Source organism: Schistocerca nitens, chromosome 10 (assembly GCF_023898315.1).
Source record: "Schistocerca nitens isolate TAMUIC-IGC-003100 chromosome 10, iqSchNite1.1, whole genome shotgun sequence".
In the NCBI taxonomy this organism is placed as follows: domain Eukaryota; kingdom Metazoa; phylum Arthropoda; class Insecta; order Orthoptera; family Acrididae; genus Schistocerca; species Schistocerca nitens.
Genome location: NC_064623.1, coordinates 86012384 through 86035869, shown reverse-complemented (window position 1 = coordinate 86035869; position 23486 = coordinate 86012384). Strand labels below are relative to the sequence as shown.

Below are 23486 nucleotides of genomic sequence, written 5' to 3'. Positions count from 1 at the left end.
GTGTGAATGATCAAGACGTAAAGGAATGGTGCAGTAGTTATACGCTCTTGACAAGGTGAGTGTGTTGACGTACTACATCATTTTCGGCGTATCTGCGCAGTAGTAGTCCAGTATAAAAAGCCTCTCTGGTCGCTTTACCATAGCGACCTTTGCGATGTTTACGTACAAGCACGTCACACACTCTGTTCAAGGATGCTTTGTAACGAGGTTTGGACTAAAGATGTGTTTTCACTGTTGAAAAGAAAAAACATCTGAATAATCTTCTGTTCTGTAAGCTACTGTTTAATGTTTTAAGTTTGTCACCAGTTAGGTCGCAAAAAAATCAACCCTACTGAAATAGTTCCCTGTTTTTCAGTTCGCTCTATCCTTGATCTTCGCAAAAGTGCCAAGAGAGTGCCTCAAAGTCATCGCCGATGAGGCCTCGGAGAGAGGTCACATGGTGGTAAGTACGGAGATTGTTCATAGTAACTGCTGCTTTAACTATGTTTGGGGATGAGGCGTTAACACGCCCAGTACCAAGGCCAAGTCTTTATGGCCACCTTTTGAAAATATTGTAATCCAGTCAGTTCCTTTATATTTCACAATTTTGAACAAATTATACAGGGTGAAGCAAAATTCGCGGACTCGGGATTCGCAGTGCGACTCCACACATGCCAGCGATAAAAAATCGTTTGTCTCAAAATTTCGTGCAGCGAGTACATCCGGCAGAAAAAGGACATTAAAGAGTGGCAATCTGGCAACACTGTAACCTCATGTAGGGTACCTATTCCGTAAGCAGGTATCTGTTGTGTTTTACAGTAGGTGCAGTGGGTAGAGTTGGGGGTTACCATGCAAGGGGTCGATGGTTCGATCCTGTGTTAAGGCAAAAGTTTTTTATTTGGTGAATGTAGTGCAGGTGGTACGCTATCTGGCATCTTAATCGTCAACAACCATTGCAGCGGGTCCTCATGCGAAACCTGTTTTCTTTGCACCCTCCTCCAATGGACCCATAGTACCAACTATTATTCTTGCCACGTCAAGTCCACTGCATTTTGTTACGGCCTTACATTACCAGTAGGACCAGTAACGTGCTTGGCGAATAATGGCCGTACTCAGCTACTATTCGTATGTGTTATCACCATGATACCACCAATTATGCCTTTCAACATTGGTAACCGCATGCTGTTTAGCACGTATCTCAGTGCATTATGACGACGGTCACTCCAAAAGAAATGCACACTATTTTTGTAAAAATACAGTTTTCATTCTGCATGTCTGAAAGTTTTACATTGTTTAGATACATCCTTGCCGCTTGTTTTCAAACTTATTTCAACCTGTTCCCGTGAGTGGCGCTGTCATACCATGTCTTCAAGATGGCTGCTACACTTAGCTTCGTCAGAAGCAACGTGCTGTCATAGAATTCCTGTGCTGTGAAAACAGTGGGAAACATCCACAAGAGGTTGAAAAAGGTGTACGGAGATGCTGCTGTCGATCGCAGTACAGTTAGTCGGTGGGCAAGCAGGTTACGTGATGAAAGCGGGCACGGCAACATTGAGGATTGTCTTCGCAGCGGCAGGCCTCGTACTGCGCACACTCCAGACAATGTGCAGAGCCGGCCGTAGTTGTCGAGCGGTTCTAGGCGCTTCAGTCTGGAACCGCGCGACCGCTACGGTCGCAGGTTCGAATCCTGCCTCGGGCATGGATGTGTGTGATGTCCTTAGGTTTAAGTAGTTCTGTTCTAGGGGACTGATGACCTCAGATGTTAAGTCCCATAGTGCTCAGAGCCAAGCCAATGTGCAGAGGGTTAACGAATTTGCTGACAGACGCATCACAGTGAACGAATTCTCACGCTACATTGGGATAGGCGAAGAAAGTGTTTGCAGAATACTGAAAGTGTTTGCGTTAAAAACGGTTTGTGCCAGGTGCGTTCCCAGGATGTTGACAGTAGCTCACAAAGAAACAAGAAAAACGCTATACAGCGAACTTTTGGAACAGTATGAGAATGGTGGAGATGAATTTCTTGGAAGAATTGTGACAGGTGATGAAATATATGGCTCCATCATTTTTCACCAGACGAGGAGGCAATCAATGGAGAGGCATCATGCAAATTTACCCAAGAAAAAAAATTCAAAACCACAGCTTCTGCTGGAAAAGTTATGGCTACGGTGTTTCTCGATTCCGAAGGACTCTTGCTTGTGGACATCATGCCAAGTGGAACCAGCATAAATTCTGATGCATATGTGACGACACTGAAGAAACTTCAAGCTCGACTGAGTCGTGTTCGACCACATCGGAAAAGCTGGATGTTCTGCTGTTGCACGACAATGCACGGCCACATGTCAGTCGAAAAAACCATGGAAGCGATCACAAAACTCGGATGGACAACACTGAAACACCCGCCTTACAGTCCTGACCTGGCTCCATGTGACTATCATCTCTTTGGGAAATTGGAAGACTCTCTTCGTGAAACAAGGTTTGAAGATGATGATTCCCTTGTGCACGCTGCCAAACACTGGCTCCGACAGGTTGGTCCAGAATTTTACCTTGCGGGTATACAGGCGCTGGTTCCGAGACGGCGTAAGGCAGTTGAGAGGGATGGAAATTATGTGGAGAAATGATAATATAGTTCCTAAAGGATGTATCTACACGCTGTAAAACTTTCAAACATGTAGAATAAAAGATGGATTTAAAAAAAATAGTGTGCATTTCTTTTGGGGTGACCCTCGTATTATTCTTATTATTATTATTGTTGTTTTGTTGTTACTGTGGACGCAGCTTTACTGCGAAAGATCCAGAACTGTATGATCCGGCGGGGTGCGCAATGTAGAGCATCTGTTGTTCTGAGGACAACGTGTTCTGTTGTGAAGGTCATGCAGTCATTAGTAAGGACATTATTATTGTCACTGGTTGCTAAAGTGCGACATCTGAGCGCTCAAATTACATGTAATATAAATGTCAAGTAGATGTTGTGTTATTGTCCTGTGCTGTTGTTGTGTCTAGACCATACAGCCTAGACACAATGCTGTAGCCGATAGGGCACGCAAGGCTAACGCAGACGGGCGTGAAGTCTGGAACATGAGAACTTATAAATGAATAAGAAGAAAAGTACGTAGATGCTTGTTACTTAACTTTTAATTAGTCCTTGGAATACATCTCTCTTGAATATTAGTAAGCTATAGGCACTGATACAAATGGCGCCTTGCTAGGTGGTCGCCATTTAACTTAGCAGAGGGCTATTCTACTGTCTATCTCTCGGCAATTGAGAGCAAGGCTTAGCACGTCCAATCGCTAGCTATGTTGTCCGTACAACTGGGACGAGGTCTCCTCAGTCTCTCGAGACCTGCCTTGTGGTGGCGCTAGGTTTGCGATCCCACAGTGGCGACACGCGGGTCCGACATGTACTACAGGACCGCGGCCGATTTAAGTTACCACCTAGCAAGTGTGGTGTCTAGCGGTGACACCACAGCTGTCATTTTTAGCATCTCAAAATTGATATTGTTTTTGTAGTTATTCTGTCCTATGACAGGTCATTTGTTTAAGTGTCTCTTTCTTATTTGTCTAACCATGTACTTTTTATGTTCAGCGTTACAAAATGTTGTAAATTTAGGATAGGTATGACCTAAGAAATGGTGTATATTACAATGTGAAATGTCAGAATGAAATTAGCAAATAAAAAAATGCGCTCCAACCCAGGATCGAACCCTCGCCCTGCTGCATGCTCACCCAAAACTCTGCACCACCTATACATCACAAGTAATAAGTGCTGACAGAGGTAGTTACCATACATGTGGTTACAGTTTTGCCAGACAGCCACACTCTAACGTCCTTTTTCTGCCGGATGTACTCGCCGGACGAAATTTTGTGAGAGACATTTTTTTATCACTGGCATGTGATAACTCGCGCTGCTAATCCCGAGTGCGCGAATTTCGCATCACCCTGTATATTGTTTTTAATGAATTTTTCTACCCGATTCCAGAAATGTTTTAAATGTATCAGTTAAAATTAAGCCAAAAATTTGAGTCTTAGTACTACATGTTACGTTCCTAATGACTCTTATATTCAGTATTTTCAGTTTCAGGACCTTAGTTACATATTAGTATTTCTTCAAAAAGTACGTTGCTGGTAAAAGTCGACAATTAACGAAATTTGATTCTTTAAAAATTTTTTAAGACGGGCGTAAAGTCCATCCCCCCTCCCACCCTCCCGGGTAGTACATGTTATGGAGGTATGTTGATTTTACTAAGAGTGTGCTACAAGACACTTATGTATTCTGGATAACTATAGTACCTCAGCACCTCTTTAAAAAGTAAGTTGTTAGTGTAAGTAAACAATTAAAGAATTTTTTTTAAATTTTTTAAATTTTGGTGTATAGACCCCCCTTGCTAATATGCATTATGGAAAATGAGTTGGTATTGCTTGGGTTAAGGCTTAAGAAGTTCTTACAATGGACATGCACTGATCAGCCAGGCCATTATGACCACGTATCTGATAGCCGGTATGTCAACTTTGGCAGGATAACAGCGATGACGTATCGTGGCATGTTAGCAATGAGGCCTCAGTAGGTCGCTGGAGGGAAATGGCACCACATCTGTACACACTGCTGTGAATTCTGGGGAGGGGCGATGAATTCTAACGTCACATTCATCACATCCAAGATGTGTTGGATGGGGTTCATATCCGGCCATCACATCAACTGGAGCTCGCCACTTTGTTCCTGCAACCACCTCATCACATTCCAAGCTCTACGACATAGGGCATTATCTTGCCGAAAATTCCCACTGCCGTCGGCAAACATGATCGTCATGAAGGGGCGTACGTGGTCTGCAACCTGTTTACGATACTCCTTGGCCGTCACGGTGTCTTGCACGAGCTCCACTGGAACCCTGGACGCCCACACGAATGTTGTGCAGAGTATAATGGAGCTGTCACCAGTTTACCCCTGTCCCACAGTACAGGTGTCTAGGAACTGTACCCCTGCAAGACAATGGATTCGCGCCCTCCCATCGGCATGACGAAGAGGGTATCGGGATTCATCAGACCATGCAACGCTCTGCCACTGCGTGTAGTGGACTGACAAGGCAGCCAGTCCACAGTGACGGGTAGCCGAAAGGCACACGTACACACACGCCGACTGGCGTGAAGTCTGAAACAGGATACTCTATGAATGCTATAAAGAAAAGAACGGAGCTTCTCGTATACTTAACTTTAATTCCTTGTTGTACATTGCTCTTGATAATACAAGTGAGACTCCCTCCAGATATGGTTAATGGCGCCTTGCTAGGTCGTAGCCATGGACTTAGCTGAAGGCTATTCTAACTGTCTCTCGGCAAATGAGAGAAAGGCTTCGTACATGTAGTCGCTAGCAATGTCGTCCGTACAACTGGGGCGAGTGCTCGTACGTCTCTCTAGACCTGCCGCGTGGTGGCGCTCGGTCTGCGATCACACAGTGGCGACACGCGGGTCCGACATGTACTAATGGACCGCGGCCGATTTAAAGCTACCACCTAGCAAGTGTGGTGTCTAGCGGTGACACCACACTGCGCCAACGTCCAATGCCGACTGTCACATGCCCATTTCAGTCGTAGTTGTTTTAACATTGACACATTCGTGGGTCGTCGGCTGTGGTGGCCCATCATTAGGATTGTTCGGTGCACTGTGTGTTCCGACACACTTTTTCTGCCCAGCATTAAATTCTTATGTTAGTTCCTACACAGTTCGCCTCCTGTCCTATTTTACCAGCCTGCCTAACCTACGATGTCTGTAATGAGCGGTGCCCGTCCAACCCCACGACGTCTGTACCTGGTTTCATGGTGAAGACACTCATAGCGGCACTCCTCGAACACCCAACAAGTCGTGCAGTTTCCGAAATGGCCATGCCAAGGCCCTGGGCCATCACAATCTGCTCTCGGTCAGACAAATCACGCGCCTTCCCCATTCTCCACACAGAAAGGACGCTCGCTGAGACTACATGCACCGTAGATGTGTCTGACCAGCGGTCACCCCTCGCCAGGTGATGATGCTATCGCCTGGACGGGTTTATATCCATAGTAGATCGGCAGGCATAATTCTCTGGCTGACCAGTGTAGTATGGCATTTTATCACTGTGGTATTCCGAATGTGCTTTTGCATCATTGATACTGCTGTATCACATCGGGATGCTATGAGAGGTATGCAGGGGTGAAGAGCCGACCTTCTAGTGCTCAGTGATGGGTCTCCCACCTGGGTATTGTGTGTTCTACAGGTTTGGCGAGGGCTATGGGAGGCAATTGGAGGTATAGCCGGCTGTGAAAAGACAGACGACTTTTTTTCGATTGTTGTTATTTCATTCCCCCTCGCTTCATGCAGGCGTGGGGCGGTGGTGGAGAGGGGGGGGGGGGCTGGCGTCGGTACAAAGAATCTTCTCTTCTGCCAGTAGAACTTAATGCTTTCTTTCTTTCTTTCTTTCACTTACACCATAGTTGTGCAGCGATCACAGGGTCGACTTGGTTAGAATGGATGTGGCAAGGTTAGTTTGAAGGGTGGCCGGATGCCCTTCCTGCCGCCACCCCATACCCCCAGGGATGGAATCAGTGTACTCCAGCTGCCTACATCTAGTGTAAATCGTGAAATAGTGCGAAGGTGTTTCAAATGTCTGCGACGCGTGTAACTGAGGCGGAACGTGGGGACCAGCTCGGCATTCACCTAGCAGGATGTGGAAAACCGCCTAAAAACCACATCCAGGCTGGCCGGCACACTGGCCCACGTCGTTAACCCGCCGGGCGGAATCGATCCGGGGCCGGCACACCTACCCAAGTCCAGGAAGCAGCACGTTAGCATTCTCGGCTACCCTGGCGGGTAACTTAATGCTAGCTTCTAAAACAAAAATATAATGAACCTAAGTGCTATGAATTGAAAATAATTCGAAAAGGTGATGTGAAAGGGTGAAATATAAATAATACAACGCTTCATGAATTGTTTAAAATCACTGATAAAAATGTGGACAGACAGCACAGTTAAAAACACTTGAACACTAAACACTTGAAACAATACTTGAAAAGCACTGCACACAACAGAAGATACACTGTCCATTAAAAAAGGAGCACCATGTATTGTCACTAAAACTGGAAGAGGACCTGCCATGGGATGGTGGATGTTGGATGAAAAGAAGGCTGGCGATGGAGGGAGATAGGAGCATGATGGTGATGAGGATGGAAAACGTAAGAGGTAGTGACACGACAGGGATGGCACTGGGGGGGGGGGGGGCAGGGAGTGAGGGGCAACTGGTATTGAAGAGCTAGAGATTGGAGAGTAAAAAGGGGTGGGGGTTACAAGGAAGGGAAAAAATAAGAGGTGTGGTAGTGGGAGAGGAGGAGGAGAGAGTTTTTATGGGGGAGGAGGCAGATAGGTTAGGATGGATTCAGAGCTGGTAGGAAAGGCAGAGTTCGTGGTCTGGAAGAGGGAGCGGTGAAATTTCTGTGGGAGAGGATGTGGAGGGTGTGCAGATGAAGGGTTGGTGGAGTGTGTAGGTAGAGGCGTGGCAGGACACTGAGGCTGGAAAGGAGAGGGGACGCAATAGGCTTTTTGGAGACGAGTTTACAGGTGGTGTAGGTTATTCAGAGGAGTTCAATCTGAGTGAGGAGAGGTGGGAATCTGATAAGCTGGTAAGGTATCCTTGTGGGCAAAGGAAAGCGGATGTGGAAAGTGAGGCATAGAGCATTGTGTTTGAGGATCTGGAGGGATTTATAGAAGAGGGGTGGAGATCCATACAACATTTGCGTAGCAAAAGATGGGGCAGATCTGGGATGCGTACATGTGAAGGACACTGCAGGGCAGCTAACAGTTTTAGTCTGCTGTGGGCTTTCTGTTCAGTGGTTAGTAGGTGAGTTTTCCACATTAGGTGGCTGTCAACGGTTGGTCCACTGTAGGTTAGTGTGCTCGTTAGCTGGATGCAGTGGTCATAAATGGTGAGGTAGAAGTTGTGGAGATGGAAGGTGCAGGTAGTGCATACTATAATTACTGCCTGGGTTTTGGAGTGAATTTTAAGGAACCATTGGTTGTACCAGGAGGTAAACTGACTGAGGTGGATTTGGACTGTGGCCGAGCCGTTCTAGGTGCTACAGTCTGGAACCGCGCGATCGCTACGGCCGCAGGTTCGAATCCTGCCTCGGGCATGGATGTGTGTGATGTCCTTAGGTTAGTTAGGCTTAAGTAGTTCTAAGTTCTAGGGGACTGATGACCTCAGAAGTTAAGTCCCATAGTGCTCAGAACCATTTCAACCATTTGGATTTGGACGGATAGTTGGGATTTCTGGTTCGTGTGAGGTTTGAGCATATTGGCCGTACGTAAGAAGAAAAGGAGAGGTGAGAGAACTGAACCTTTGGACACTCCTACAGTGGGGTGGAAGGTACGGAACACTTTGAACGATTAGAGATAGGACGTTCATATTCACAGGAATGTACATTAGTATGTTCTGCAGTAATGATTAGCATTTGAACCATCACGGTCTGCGAGTTCAAAGTGAACATCGATATCGCCGCGCAACGCCACCTACTGGTAAATGTGCCCGTGACTCTTCTTGTCGCTGTGTATCGTAGGCAATGTGACTTGAGCAGACGTGAAGGATGCCTCGCAGACGTATGCGCGAACCGTACCGCCAGATCAGTGAGTCTGAAAGAGGGCGCATTATTGGAATGAGAGAATGTGATGAATCCATCAGGAAAATTGCTGCTCGTGTGGGGCGAGGTGTTTCGGCAGTGCAACGGGTGTGTGGAGAATGGTCCACAGATGGCCGTAGAACACGACGAGATGGATCAAGCGCACCACCCGGCCCACCCTCTGAGAAGATCGACACCTCATCCGAATGGCGTTGCAGGATCCTCGGATCTGGGCCAACAGTGGAACACATCGTACACTATTAGGATGACAGTTCATCGCCGTTTATTACAGCATGGGTTAAATGCGTATCATTAACATTAACGAATGTGTAGAAACATGCTAGACGGCAGTGGTGTGTGGAACGACATCACTGCGGACAGGAATTGCTTCAGATAGAGTTTTCTGATGACTCCAGGTTTTGGTTGTTTGAAAATGATGGCTGCACTTTGGTTCGCTGCAGGCAGGAGGAGCGGCATCACAGTGACTGCATTCGCACAAGACATGCAGCGCCAACAATAAGGCACCTGGAGAAGATCAGATCCAGGCCGAACTTCTCAAATATGATGAAAACGCTGTGGAGAACAATTCATAAAATAATACTGAATATCTGGCAAGAGGGGAGCACGCCAAAGGAGTGGAAAACAGCTATAATGTGCCCCATACATATAAAAGGAGATAAATTAAACTGCCAGAACTATCGAGGAAGCTCCCTACTAAATAATACATATAAAGTTTTCTCCAAGATTCTAACCAGCAGGCTTACTCTATATGTGGAAGAGATAGTTGGAGACTATCAGAGTGGCTTTAGAAGAAATAGGTCAACAACTGACCAGATATTCACATTGCGCATACTACTTGAAAACTGTTACATCAAATTAACATACACCAGCTTCATATCGACTTTAAACAAGCCTATGATAGCATCTCAAGAGAGGCATTGAAGAATGTAATGGAAGAGGCTGGAATACCTAAGAAGCTCATTAAACTTCCTATGATGAGCCTCAGCGAAACCAACTGTAAAGTAAAAATACAGGGCGAAATCTCCAGAGAAGTGGAAGTGACAATATCTCCTCATTGCTATTCAACCTTTGCCTAGGAAACGTCATAAGTCAGATAGAGTTAAATAAAGGAGGAACCTTCTTAAATCGTTCACTACAGTACCTAGCCTGTGCTGACGATGTGGCATTACTTGCACGAAACACTGCTGTGCTTGGCGAAGCCTATCAACAACTGGAGAAAGGTGGAAGGGAACTTGGCCTGACTTGGACAACATCGAAAAGACCAACTATATGGCAATGACCAACCAACAAAATCGCACAAATCTCAGGATAGCCCACAGGGAGTTTGGAAGGGTGAGAGACTTCAAGTACCTTGGGTCGACTATCACTGAGACAAATGACATTGGCAGTGAGGTGAAAGCCAGAATAGCAGCAGGTAACAGATGCCACTTTGCCGCATTACCCATGCTTGGGAGTTTGCTTCTATCACGAAAATCCAAAATCCTCATTTACAAAACAATTATAAGACCAGTTGTTAATGTATGGTGCAGAAACGTGGACCATGACTGTAAATGAGGAAAGGATCCTTAGCATATGGTAGAGAAAGGTGCTACGTAAAATATATGGCCCAGTATATGAGCAAGAAGGTTGGCGCATTCGTACGAATGCAGAACTACAACACCTTTTTGAAGAACCTGACATTGTTACTACCATTAAAATAAGAAGACTGCGGTGGCCAGGGCACGTGGTCAGAATGGAAGAAGACAGAGCATGTAAGAGGATTTTTGATGCCAAGGCTGGAGGCAGACGGCGGAGGGGACGCCCCAGAAAGAGATGGGTGGATGGAGTTGAAGAAGACATGAAAAAGCTGGGTCTCAGAGGATGGAGGCGGAAAGCCATGGATCGGATAGAATGGCAGGATATTGGGACGCAGGCCAAGGCCCTTCAAGGGCTGTAGAACTGAGGAGAAGTGAGTAAGTATACAGCGCCAACTCCAGGCCTTATGGTGTGGTGTGATATAACGTAAACCACAAATCACAGTTGGTGCATGGCCAGAACACTGCGATCGGTGTGAGCTATGTGAACGACACCCTCCGACCCGTAGCCATAGCATTTCTGCACAACACCCCAGATGCCATTTTTCAGCAGGACAATACACGACTACCTGTCGCTGCACGAACTTGTGCCCTCTTGGTGTCACAGGATGTCAACTTTTTTGCCCTGGTCCGCCAGATCACCAGACTTGTCGCCAATCGAAAATCTGTGGGATATGGTGAAATGACGGGTGCAGCACTGTGACCCAACGCCAGCCTCCACTGATGAACCTCGAAACCAGGTGAGTGCAGCATGGATGGCTGCATCACACGACTTGATTCGCAGCTTATGTGTGTCGGTGCCACCACGCATGGATCAAGTTATCAGGGAGCATGGCAGACCCTGTGCCTACTAGGCAACAGGACACATACTCAACCGAGGTGACTGAAATGCTAACCATTTCTGCAGAACATACTAACGAACATGTCCTGTGAATATGAACATCGTTCAGGGTGTTCTGTTTTCTCTGAAGTGCATTTAGCAGTTCCTAGTTTATGATAAAATATCGACACCCCCCCCCAAAAAAAATCTGTGCTTATTTATATTATCAACGATAATCATATCGTTAAAAGTCTGAACCGAAATATTTGAACAAGTAAATGATATGTAACATCTGGGAACCGGGAGTTTCCAAACTAACGACTTATAATGTAAAAGTTAAGACTAAAATTAGGATTCAAAAAGTAAATGAAAAGTTTTATGCCTTGTGCGATGCCATCAGGAGCAAACATATGTATGTGAAAATTGAAATGGGCTTCTATCGGTCACTTATACGCCAATTTAAACAAGTGCATATGAAATCTGGGATATGAGGGATATTCGAGAAGAAAATGGTGCTCAAAATTTTTGAGCAGTGAAGCGCCATGCCAGTGGAGGATGAAACATTCTAAGAAGGCATCTGATGTGTTTAAAGAACCTGACATTACAGTAAACATAAAAGCAAGAAGGACTGAGGTGACTGGTTATGAAATGAGATTATAAGGAGACAGAATCTACAGGACCGTGATTAAAAAAATCCTCATTTTTAATAATATCGTGAAGGACGTAATATTTTTGAAAAGTGCAGGTTGGAGTGAATATAGGAACAACAGACAAGCCTGGCGAAACACTGTTACATCACCTGCAAAGGGCTTATATAGCTTATAATTCCTAATAATAATAATAACAGTAATAGTAACACTAATAAGTTTGATCGCCCTGCAAAAGAGAACGTGCATGTATGAACTCAATCATATATCCCGATACGAGAAAATAACTGTCTCACTTTTAAATATTACTCTAAATCGCCGAATAAGGGGCACAATTTTTAATGAACACTCTCCAGTTGCCTAGGAATTGCTGTTGCAATACTTCCGTTGGTCACTGGGACTCAGTTCGAAGCAGTGAAGACAATTCTACTCCAGTCGATGAGATTCCAGGATGAGTGCGTTTCTGGAGACGCCCAGGACACTGGCAAGTCGTTCTGATCTGACATTTCAGCAAGATAATGCCCGACCACACACGCGGTGGGCTTCGTTCTAACCACATTCTATCTAGACCAGCAAAGTCTCCGGCTTTCTCGCAAACTGAGAGCGTTCGGAGCTCTATGGGCAGCACCCTTGAGAGATTTTGACGATATAACGAACCAGTTGGGCAGAATTTGGCACGATATCCCTCACGAGGACACCCAAGAAATCTATCAATCAATGCCCTTCCACAAGGGCCAATGTGGACCAACGCGTTATTGACTTGCTCAATTTGTGAAGCTCTTTCCCTTGAATAAACCATCCAATTTTGCTGAAATTGTAGCCATTTGTTTGTCTGTACATGTACATCACATCTACCGATTTCCGTCCTATACGTGTAATCCCTTGGTGGTGTGTTGGTATTTTTGTTTTCTTAGTGTGTATTTGAGAATTATTATGAAATTTAGTTAACTGATACTATCGGAGTTTATTAATCGAAAACATTTATCTGAGAGCTGTAAGAATAGGGCGTTATTTTAAACGCATGTTCGTACGAGGCGTGTTTTTTTAAGTAAGTACCGTTTTGAAATTAAAAGAAAGACGTGCTAAGATATCTCAATATTTTTACATGAAAGCCTGTACATTAATCTACTTTTGTACATAATTTCCGTCAATATTGAGGCACTTGTCATAACGCTGTACCAGTTTTTGAATACCCTCCTCATAGAAATCTGCCGCCTGACTTGTTAACCACTGCATCACCACTGTTTTGACTTCGTCATCGTCTTGAAGACGCTGACCGCCCAGGTGTTTCTTCAAGTGCAAAACAGATGGTAGTCACTGGGCTGTACGGAGGATGATCTAGAGTTTCCCATCGAAAAGATGTGATGAGATCTTTGGTCTGATTCGCCACATGCGGTCGGGCATTGTCTTGCAGCAAAACGATGCCCTTGCTCAACTTCCATGGACTGTTGCTTTGATTCTGGTGTGACGTAGGCCACCCATGTTTCATCGCCCGTAACAATTTGGCTTGAGAAATCATCACCGTCGTTGTGGTACCGCTCAAGGAAAGTCAATGCACTGTCTAAACGTTTGGTTTTGTGCACATCCGTCAACATTTTCGGCACCCAACGTGCGCACAGTTTTCGGTAATTCAAGTGCTCGGTCACAATGCCACTCAAAACACTACGAGAAACATTAGCAAAGTCATCCCGCAAGGAGGAAATCGTAGAGCGTCTGTTTTCTCTCACATTTTTGTCCACTTCCTGCACCAAACTTCCATTAACGACCGAATGACGCCCTCTCCGTTGTTCATCATGCACAGTTGAGCGGCCATCTTTAAATGCTCTCACCCACTTTCTTACCATTCCATCACTCATAATGTTTTCTCCGTAAACTGCACAGATCTCACGATCAATATCGATCGCTTTTAGGCCGTTATCGCTAAAAAATCTTATAACAGCCCATACTTCACAGTCGGCGGACTCAGTACACAACGTAAACAAGGAAGAATCAGACTGTAATGACGTCAGTGCGTAGATTAAGGTACAGGATTTCATGTAAAAATAAGATTATTGAGATATCTTATTGCAATGCACTCCGTCTTCAGGCCACAAGTGGCCCAGCGGGACCATCCGACCGCCGTGTCATCCTCACTGAGGATGCGGATAGGAGAGGCGTGTGGTCAACGCACCGCTCTCCCGGTCGTTATGATGGTTTTCTTTGACCGGAGCCGCTACTATTCGGTCGAGTAGCTCCTCAATTGGCATCACGAGGCTGAGTGCACCCCGTAAAATGGAAACAGCGCATGGCGGTCTGGATGGTCACCCATCCAAGTTCCGGCCACGCCCGACAGCGCTTAACTTCGGTGATCTGACGGGAACCGGTGTAGCCACTGCGGCAAGGCCGTTGCCATTGAGATATCTGCGCACGTCTTTTATTAATTTCAAAACGGCACTTACTTAAAAAAAAAAGCACGCCTCGTACATAACAGTACTACCAACAGTACAAAACCAGTTATATGTATTGTTACACTTTCACTGTGTTGAGATTGTATTCTTAAGACTGATATTTTTCAGGTGTGGGGTTTGCTTTCACGTGCATGCACCTGAAGAGATGTAGAAGAAATGAAACCTCGGAAGAAAGAGCAAAACTTGAAGCCAAAGATGGTCGTCCACACCATTTAAGAAACCTTCTGATGGTTGCATAGCCAAGGAATGCGCCCACAGAGGCGTTTGTGCAGAGAGAAGGAGCAGCATCCGGAGCCTCTCTTGCACCACAGATGATCCAGATGGGGGTACCTTACCCCGAGACGGTGCCGCGAGCACATCATTGGGAATACACAACCAACCAGTTGGGCAAAGTGCGGTCGTGCCGCGTGTACCAGAGTGCTCCTGGCTGCTGGTGTGATGCGCCAGGCGCTGCTTATTCTGTTACTATTGGTTAATCGTCTTGAGCTGACTGATTTTTAATTAAAGAGAATATAAAGCATCTTCCGTGATTATACTGCAAACTGTATACATACGTTTGTACATCTTTTATTATTTTATTTTAAAAAGAGCGTTTTGTTTATAAAGTTGACGTGCAAGTTACTTACGGTGTTTCTTTAAATATTCTGCCCATTCCCTCCTTGTTAGTACCGGTTGACGTCGAAAGACTTCCATTCATATTTGCACTTGGCAGTTACTCCCTGTGGTATCAACGTTCGATAACACACTCGTTACGGGTTGCAGTTATCGACCGCGGTCCGTACTGGTATCGCTGGACCCGCGAGTCGACTCCGTCCGCTCCTTGTAACAAGTCTCTAGCGTGCGCTTGGCCACTCTTGCTCGGGACGTCAAGTAGGGAAGTAGTACAGCCTTCAGCTGACAGGAAGCAACCTCTAACAGGCCGCTTGGTTAAATTAGGGCCTATCTGATGCCTCTATAGCTCTCTGTTTGTAATTACACTCCTGGAAATTGAAATAAGAACACCGTGAATTCATTGTCCCAGGAAGGGGAAACTTTATTGACACATTCCTGGGGTCAGATACATCACATGATCACACTGACAGAACCACAGGCACATAGACACAGGCAACAGAGCATGCACAATGTCGGCACTAGTACAGTGTATATCCACCTTTCGCAGCAATGCAGGCTGCTATTCTCCCATGGAGACGATCGTAGAGATGCTGGATGTAGTCCTGTGGAACGGCTTGCCATGCCATTTCCACCTGGCGCCTCAGTTGGACCAGCGTTCGTGCCGGACGTGCAGACCGCGTGAGATGACGCTTCATCCAGTCCCAAACATGCTCAATGTGGGACAGATCCGGAGATCTTGCTGGCCAGGGTAGTTGACTTACACCTTCTAGAGCACGTTGGGTGGCACGGGATACATGCGGACGTGCATTGTCCTGTTGGAACAGCAAGTTCCCTTGCCGGTCTAGGAATGGTAGAACGATGGGTTCGATGACGGTTTGGATGTACCGTGCACTATTCAGTGTCCCCTCGACGATCACCAGTGGTGTACGGCCAGTGTAGGAGATCGCTCCCCACACCATGATGCCGGGTGTTGGCCCTGTGTGCCTCGGTCGTACGCAGTCCTGATTGTGGCGCTCACCTGCACGGCGCCAAACACGCATACGACCATCATTGGCACCAAGGCAGAAGCGACTCTCATCGCTCAAGACGACACGTCTCCATTCGTCCCTCCATTCACGCCTGTCGCGACACCACTGGAGGCGGGCTGCACGATGTTGGGGCGTGAGCGGAAGACGGCCTAACGGTGTGCGGGACCGTAGCCCAGCTTCATAGAGACGGTTGCGAATGGTCCTCGCCGATACCCCAGGAGTAACAGTGTCCCTAATTTGCTGGGAAGTGGCGGTGCGGTCCCCTACGGCACTGCGTAGGATCCTACGGTCTTGGCGTGCATCCGTGCGTCGCTGCGGTCCGGTCCCAGGTCGACGGGCACGTGCACCTTCCGCCGACCACTGGCGACAACATCGATGTACTGTGGAGACCTCACGCCCCACGTGTTGAGCAATTCGGCGGTACGTCCACCCGGCCTCCCGCATGCCCACTATACGCCCTCGCTCAAAGTCCGTCAACTGCACATACGGTTCACGTCCACGCTGTCGCGGCATGCTACCAGTGTTAAAGACTGCGATGGAGCTCCGTATGCCACGGCAAACTGGCTGACACTAACGGCGGCGGTGCACAAATGCTGCGCAGCTAGCGCCATTCGACGGCCAACACCGCGGTTCCTGGTGTGTCCGCTGTGCCGTGCGTTTGATCATTGCTTGTACAGCCCTCTCGCAGTGTCCGGAGCAAGTATGGTGGGTCTGACACACCGGTGTCAATGTGTTCTTTTTTCCATTTCCAGGAGTGTATATTCCTCCTGACTATGAAGACTCCTGTACTACCAATATATTAATCTTTACCAACGACTTCTACGAGGATCACTCCAAAAGAAATGCACACTATTTTTTTTAAATCCGTATTTTATTCTACATGTTTCAAAGTATTACAGTGTGTAGATACATCCTTTAGGAACAATATTTTTATTTCTCTACATAATTTCCATCCCTCTCAACTGCCTTATGCCATCTTGGAACCAACGCCTGTATATGGTAAAATTCTGAACCAACCTGTTGGAACCACTGTTTGGCAGCGTGCACGAGGGAGTCCTCATCTTCAAACCTTGTTCCACGAAGAGAGTCTTTCAGTTTCCCAAAGAGATAATAGTCACATGGAGCCAGGTCAGGACTGTAAGGTGGGTGTTTCAGTGTTGTCCATCCGAGTTTTGTGATCACTTCCACGGTTTTTTCGACTGACATGTGGCGGTGCATTGTCGTGCAACAGCAAAACATCCTGCTTTTGCCTATGTGGTCGAACACGACTCAGTCGAGCTTGAAGTTTCTTCAGTGTCGTCACATATGCATGAGAATTTGTGGAGGTTCCACTTGGCATGATGTCCACAAGCAAGAGTTCTTCGGAATTGAAAAACGCCGTAGCCATAACTTTTCCAGCAGAAGGTGTAGTTTTAATTTTTTTTTCTTGGGTGATTTTGCATGATGCCACTTCATTGATTGCCTCTTCGTCTCTGGTGAAAAATGATGGAGCCATGTTTCGTCACCTGTCACAATTCTTCCAAGAAATTCATCTCCACCATTCTCGTACTGTTCCAAAAGCTCGTTGTATACCGTTTCTTGTTTCTTTGTGAGCCACTGTCAACATCCTGGGAACCCACCGGGCACAAACCTTTTTTAACGCCCATACTTTCAGTATTCTGCAAACACTACCTTCCCCTATCCCAACGTAGCGTCACAATTCGTTCACTGTGATGCCTCTGTCATCAGTCACCAATTCGTTAACTCTCTGCACATTGTCTGGAGTGTATGCAGTACGAGGCCTGCCGCTGCGAGGACAATCCTGAATACTGCCGTGCCCGCTTTCATCACGTAACCTGCTTGCTCACCGACTAACTGTACTGCGATCGACAGCAGCCTCTCCATACACCTTTTTCAACCTCTTGGGGATGTTTCCCACTGTCTCGTTTTCACAGCACAGGAATTCTATGACAGCACGTTGCTTCTGACGAAGCTAAGTGTAGCAGCCATCTTGAAGACATGCTGTGACAGCGCCACTCACAGGAACGGGTTGAACCAAGTTTGAAAATAAGTGGGAAGGATCTATCTACACACTGTAAAACTTTCAGACATGCAGAATGAAAACTCTGTTTTTACAACAATAGTGTGCATTTCTTTTGGAGTGACCCTCGTAATTATTTTAGTCATTGCAGACCCAGACCTTGCAGCCAGCTCATTATCGACTTGACTGACAAACCTGCTGTATATGCAAAGAAGACATTTGTATGTTTCTATTTAGCAGTGGCCACCAGTCATTCACATTGGCGACGATTCGTCCGTCATCATCATAACCCTCCCATTCTGCAGTATTTCTTACGCTGCATTTTTTACACTTCACTTTTGTAAACTGTTTCTCATTTTGCACAGCAACAGTGTTTATATCTGTTCGTTTGTGTTTGTTCATGCTTTGAGTGTTGCCGACATGTGCAACTATTCCTTTTCTGTCCGTGTCTGTGTATGTGTGTGTGTGTGTGTGTGTGTGTGTGTGTGCGAGAGAGAGAGAGAGAGAGAGTTATTGAAAATTGAGAGACTGTCTTGTATGTTACATAGAGACTTGAGGGGAGTGGGTTGACTTTCTTTCTTGTGGTGAGGGGGGGCGGGGGAGCAGGGATGGGTCTGGACGTTAATTATAGGACAGAATCTGCCAAGAGACGGTAGTGATAAATGAACAGTGTGGTTTTACGTGTAAATATAGTGTCATATTAGGTGGCCAATCAGTTTAAAGAATGTGTGTCTTGCCAAGTTGGTCTGATCATTTACGAGCTTTTTTTTTTTTCATTTGTGGTTTTTTTGGATGTGGTAGTTTTCTTGTAAGGTGAGGAGGTGTATTTTGTTGTTGTTTATCTTTATGATTTCCGTGTCTGTGCCTCTGGCTGTAATTTTATGTTGGTCTTGGTGTACGTGGTCTCCAAAAGTTGAATGATATGTCTTACACTTCCATGCTCTTACATGTTCTTTGTATCTGGTGTCAAATGTCCTCCTGGTTTTATCTATGTATCTTCCATCACATGTATTGCATTTCTGTTGGTATATTCCTGATTTCTGACCACGTTTTCCTATTGGTTTTGGAAGTATTTCTGAACTGAGTTACTGATTTGGTAGGCTATTTTTATGCCTTGCTTTTTGAAAATCTAGGATATTCTGTGGGTGTATTTGTGGTTGTATGTCATTGTGTACTATCTTTTACTTTCTGTTTCTTCCACACTTTGTATTTTTCCTATTCCTGTATTATGTGTATTTGTTTGCGAGTGGTTTTGTTCAAAAAATGGCTCTGAGCACTATGGGACTCAACTGCTGAGGTCATAAGTCCCCTAGAACTTAGAATTACTTAAACCTAACTAAACTAAGGACATCACACACATCCATGACCGAGGCAGGATTCGAACCTGCGACCGTAGCGGTCGCGCGGTTCCAGACTGTAGCGCCTAGAACCGCTTGGCCACTCCGGCCGGCGAGTGGTTTTGTCCTTGTGTTAATGACAGCTGGGTGTTTGTTCTTTTCTGTTTCTTGATTTTTCTTGTTCAGCTTTGTCACTAAGTTTCTTTATAGCCATTGTTAGATATTAACAACTGCTGCTGAAGATGGCCGCACAGACAAACGTAGCTTGGTTTTTCGCTCAGTCAGTTTTTTCAATCGAATGAAACAGTGGAATAGAGCTAGTCTTTACCGCCATAAGAGCACTATTAATTTATCTCACACGATTCCCCCCCCCCCCCCCCCCCCCCGTATCTGAGTGATTTCAGTTCATGTGCGATAACCGGTTATGTCACTTATATTGACAAACTGCTCCGACTGGAAATGGAGGACAAACGTCCTACGAACATGTCTAGAAATGGATGACAAGCGGGTAACTGCAAAATATCGTCCTGGAACCCAGTACAGAGCTGTGTGGCATCCACGTCACAACAGACGTTCGAAGCGTCCTCCGTGCGATTGCATCTGATAGGAATAATAGACACATGCAAGATACACATAATCGTATTTTGGCTTGAAACGTGCTGGCTGGTCGCTTTCCTGCAGCTTGTACTAGAATTCGCGTCAACATCCTGTAGAACCCGGTCCTCCAAATCTGGGTATGCACAGTCTGCAGCCTCCTTGCACGTTGGTCTGTCTGAGAGGTCCCCTGAACACACAAACGCCCAAAAACGGCCTGAAATACTGTGTGATGTTGTTGGTGCCTCTGAGGGTACTTATTCTACACTACTGGCCATTAAAATTGCTACACCAAGAAGAAATGCATATGATAAACGGGTATTCATTGGACAAATATATTATACTAGAACTGACATGTAATTACATTTTCACGCAATTTGGGTGCATAGATCCTGAGAAATCAGTACGCAGAACAACCACCTCTGGCTGTAATAATGGCCTTGATACACCTGGGCATTGAGTCAAACAGAGCTTGGATGGCGTGTACAGGTACAGCTGCCCATGCAGATTCAACATGATACCACAGTTCATCAGGAGTATTGTGACGAGCCAGTTTCTCGGCCACCAGTTGGTGACAGATCTGGAGAATGTGCTGGCCAGGGCAGCAGTCGAACATTTTCTGTATCCAGAAAGGCCAATACAGAAAGGCCCGTCCGTACAGGACCTGCAACATGCGGTCGTGCATTATCCTGCTGAAATGTAGGGTTTCGCAGGGATCGAATGAAGGGTAGAGCAACGGGTCGTAACACATCTGAAATGTAACGTCCACTGTTCAAAGTGCCGTCGATGCGAACAAGAGGTGACCGAGACGTGTAACCACTGGCACCCCATACCATCACGCCAGGTGATACGCCAGTATGGCGATGACGAATACACGCTTCCTATGTGCGTTCACCGCGATGTCGCCAAACACGGATGCGACCATCATGATGCTGTAAACAGAACCTGGATTCGTCCGAAAAAATGACGTTTAGTCATTCGTGCACCCAGGTTCGTCGTTTTGTACACCGTCGCAGGCGCTCCTGTCTGTGATGCAGTGTCAATGGTAACCGCAGCAATGGTCTCCGAGCTGATAGCCCATGCTGCTGCAAACGTCGTCCAACTATTCGTGCAGATGGTTATTGTCTTGCGAACGTCCCCATCTGTTCATTCAGGGATCGAGACGTGGCTGCACGATCCGTTACAGTCATGCGGACAAGATGCCTGTCATCTCGACTGCTAGTGATACGAGGCCGTTAGGATCCAGCGCGGCGTTCCATATTACCCTCCTGAACCCACCGATTCCATATTCTGCTAACAGTCATTGGATCTCGACCAATGCGAGCAGCAATGTCGCGATACGATAAACCGCAATCGCGATAGGCTACAATCCGACCTTTATCAAAGTCGGAAACGTGACGGTACGCATTTCTCCTTCTTACACGAAGCATCACAACAACGTTTCACCAGGCAACGCCGGTCAACTGCTGTTTGTATATGAGAAATCGGTTGGAAATTTTCCTCATGTCAGCACTTTGTAGGTGTCGCCACCGGCGCCAACCTTATGTGAATGCTCTGAAAAGCTAATAATTTGCATATCACAGCATGGCCAGTAGTGTAGTGTAGCCATGCTGCGTCCCGAGCGTTTACGTCTGCTTGGCCGTACAGAAACGCTATCTCGACTTCTTTCCAACTTGAATACCGGACCATCCTGCTGCTTACAGTATGCTGCGTCAATCACACAGCCTGCAACACACAAGAGACACAAAGGACATCGTCAGAGAAACTGTAATTCGTCAGCGCCCTCTACCGTGGCAACGATGCATTTCCGGACATATGTTCAACGTACCTTTTTCCCTCTGTTTCCAGTCAAGAATCGGTCCCTGCAGTTTGTTGGTTTTATTAATGTTCACCTTGTATGAATGTTCCGAGGGAGTCCCAGGGTTTCACTGATTCCACTTACATACGTGTTCAGCCTTTTCGATTGTACCGGGTGGTTATAATTAAGCTGATGGAGTTCCAAGGGCGGCAGTGTGGGCTGTATATACCACAGGACGCTGAAACATCCTGCGTACACTATCTGATCAAAAGTATCCGGACACCTGGCTGAAAATGACTTACAAGATCGTGGCGGCCTCCATCGGTAATGCTGGAATTCAATATGGTGTTGGCCCACCCTTAGCCTTGATGACAGCTTCCACTGTCGCAGGCATGCGTTCAGGTGCTGGAAGGTTTCTTGGGGAATGACAACCCGTTCTTCACAGAGTGCTGCACTGAGGAGAGGTATCAATGTCGGTCGGCGAGGCCTGGCACGAACTCGGCGTTCAGAAACATCCCAAAGGTGCTCTATAGGATTCAGGTTAGGATACTGTGGAGGCCAGCACATTACAGGGCTGTTATTGTCGTGTAACTACTCCGCCATCCCCGAATTGCTCAACAGTGGGAAGCAAGAAGATGCCAACTTTTTTCCAGTGTTCAATCGTCCAATGTTTACGCTCGTTACACCAAGCGAGGCGTCGTTTGGCATTTACCGGCGTGGTGTGTGGCTTATGAGCAGCCGCTCAACCATGAAATCCAAGTTTTCTCACCTCCCACCTAACTGTCATAGTACTTGCAGTGTCTTGATAGATGATGATTACGACCCTCTTCAGCTGTCGGCAGTCTCTGTCATTCAACAGACGACGTCGGCCTGTACGCTTTTGTGCTGTACGCGTCCCTTCACGTTTTCAGTTCACAATCACTTTGGAAACAGTGGACCTAGGGATGTTTAGGAGTGTGGAAATCTCGCGTACAGACGTGTGACACAAGTGACACCCAATCACCTGACCACGTTCGAAGTCCATGAGTTCAAATGGTTCAAATGGCTCTGAGCACTATGGGACTTAACTTCTAAGGTCATCAGTCCCCTAGAACTTAGAACTACTTAAACCTAACTAACCTAAGGACATCACACACATCCGTGCCCGAGGCAGGATTCGAACCTGCGACCGTAGCGGTCGCACGGTTCCAGACTGTAGCACCTAGAACCGCTCGGCCACTCCGGCCGGCCTCCATGAGTTCCGCAGAGCGTCCCATTCTGCTGTCTCACGATGTGTAATGAGTACTGACATCGCTAATATGCAGTAGGTGCCAGAACAACGCACCTAATGTGAAAAACGTATGTTTTTGGGGGTGTCCCGATACTTTTCATCACGTAGTGTGTATCTAATAAACGCAAGTAAGTACACTTCCGTACATTTATCACTGCCTATGATTACATGCTTATATCCACCAGTCAAATAGCCAACTATGCAGAAACTGGATGGCAGTTTCTTTTAACTAAGCGTTTGACCACCCTCTGAAATAATACAATTATCAGTCGTCAAGGTCTGAAGTAGCTGATTTAGTTATTGCTTCTGAGATTTAGAGTCACGCTGTGTTTAAATTTATCACTGTAATTTGTGCTTAAAAAACAAGGGGTATGCAGGCAGTATTGCTTCTAATGGAACAGTTAATCTGCCATTTTTGAAAATTCATTTGAGCAACTACTGAAAATAAATGCAATTAGAGGTTTAACTCAAGCCAAATCAACTTGAACATACCGAGAAAATGGTGACCAGTGCGTCAGCGTTACTTTCAGTTCCGTTTAAGCGAACAAGACGGAACTTCACAAAACATTTGAATCAGATATATTGTGGCATGTGGAGGTACGTTTGTTTGTCATCATAATATTAATCCTAGTCATTTACTATAATATACGGCATACAAAGCACGACTGTGATTTGACTTAAGGTTAAATAAACTTTCGAAATACTA

General features: G+C 46.2%; 1 protein-coding gene and 1 pseudogene across 2 annotated transcripts in view; one reads left to right on the top strand and one right to left on the bottom strand.

Annotated features, from left to right (window-relative positions):
- The window catches only part of LOC126210469 (uncharacterized), a 68481-nt gene extending 53774 nt beyond the window's left edge, over window positions 1–14707 (top strand). For both annotated transcript variants that reach the window (XM_049939705.1, XM_049939706.1), the window contains exons 6-7: window positions 356–442; window positions 14230–14707. In XM_049939705.1, the coding sequence (XP_049795662.1) occupies window positions 356–442; window positions 14230–14262 (120 nt within the window). In that variant the 3' untranslated portion in view covers window positions 14263–14707. The remainder of the gene's footprint in view (window positions 1–355; window positions 443–14229) is intronic.
- On the bottom strand, window positions 13947–14064 carry LOC126210948 (5S ribosomal RNA; annotated as a pseudogene).
- Window positions 14708–23486: the final 8779 nt, after the last annotated feature.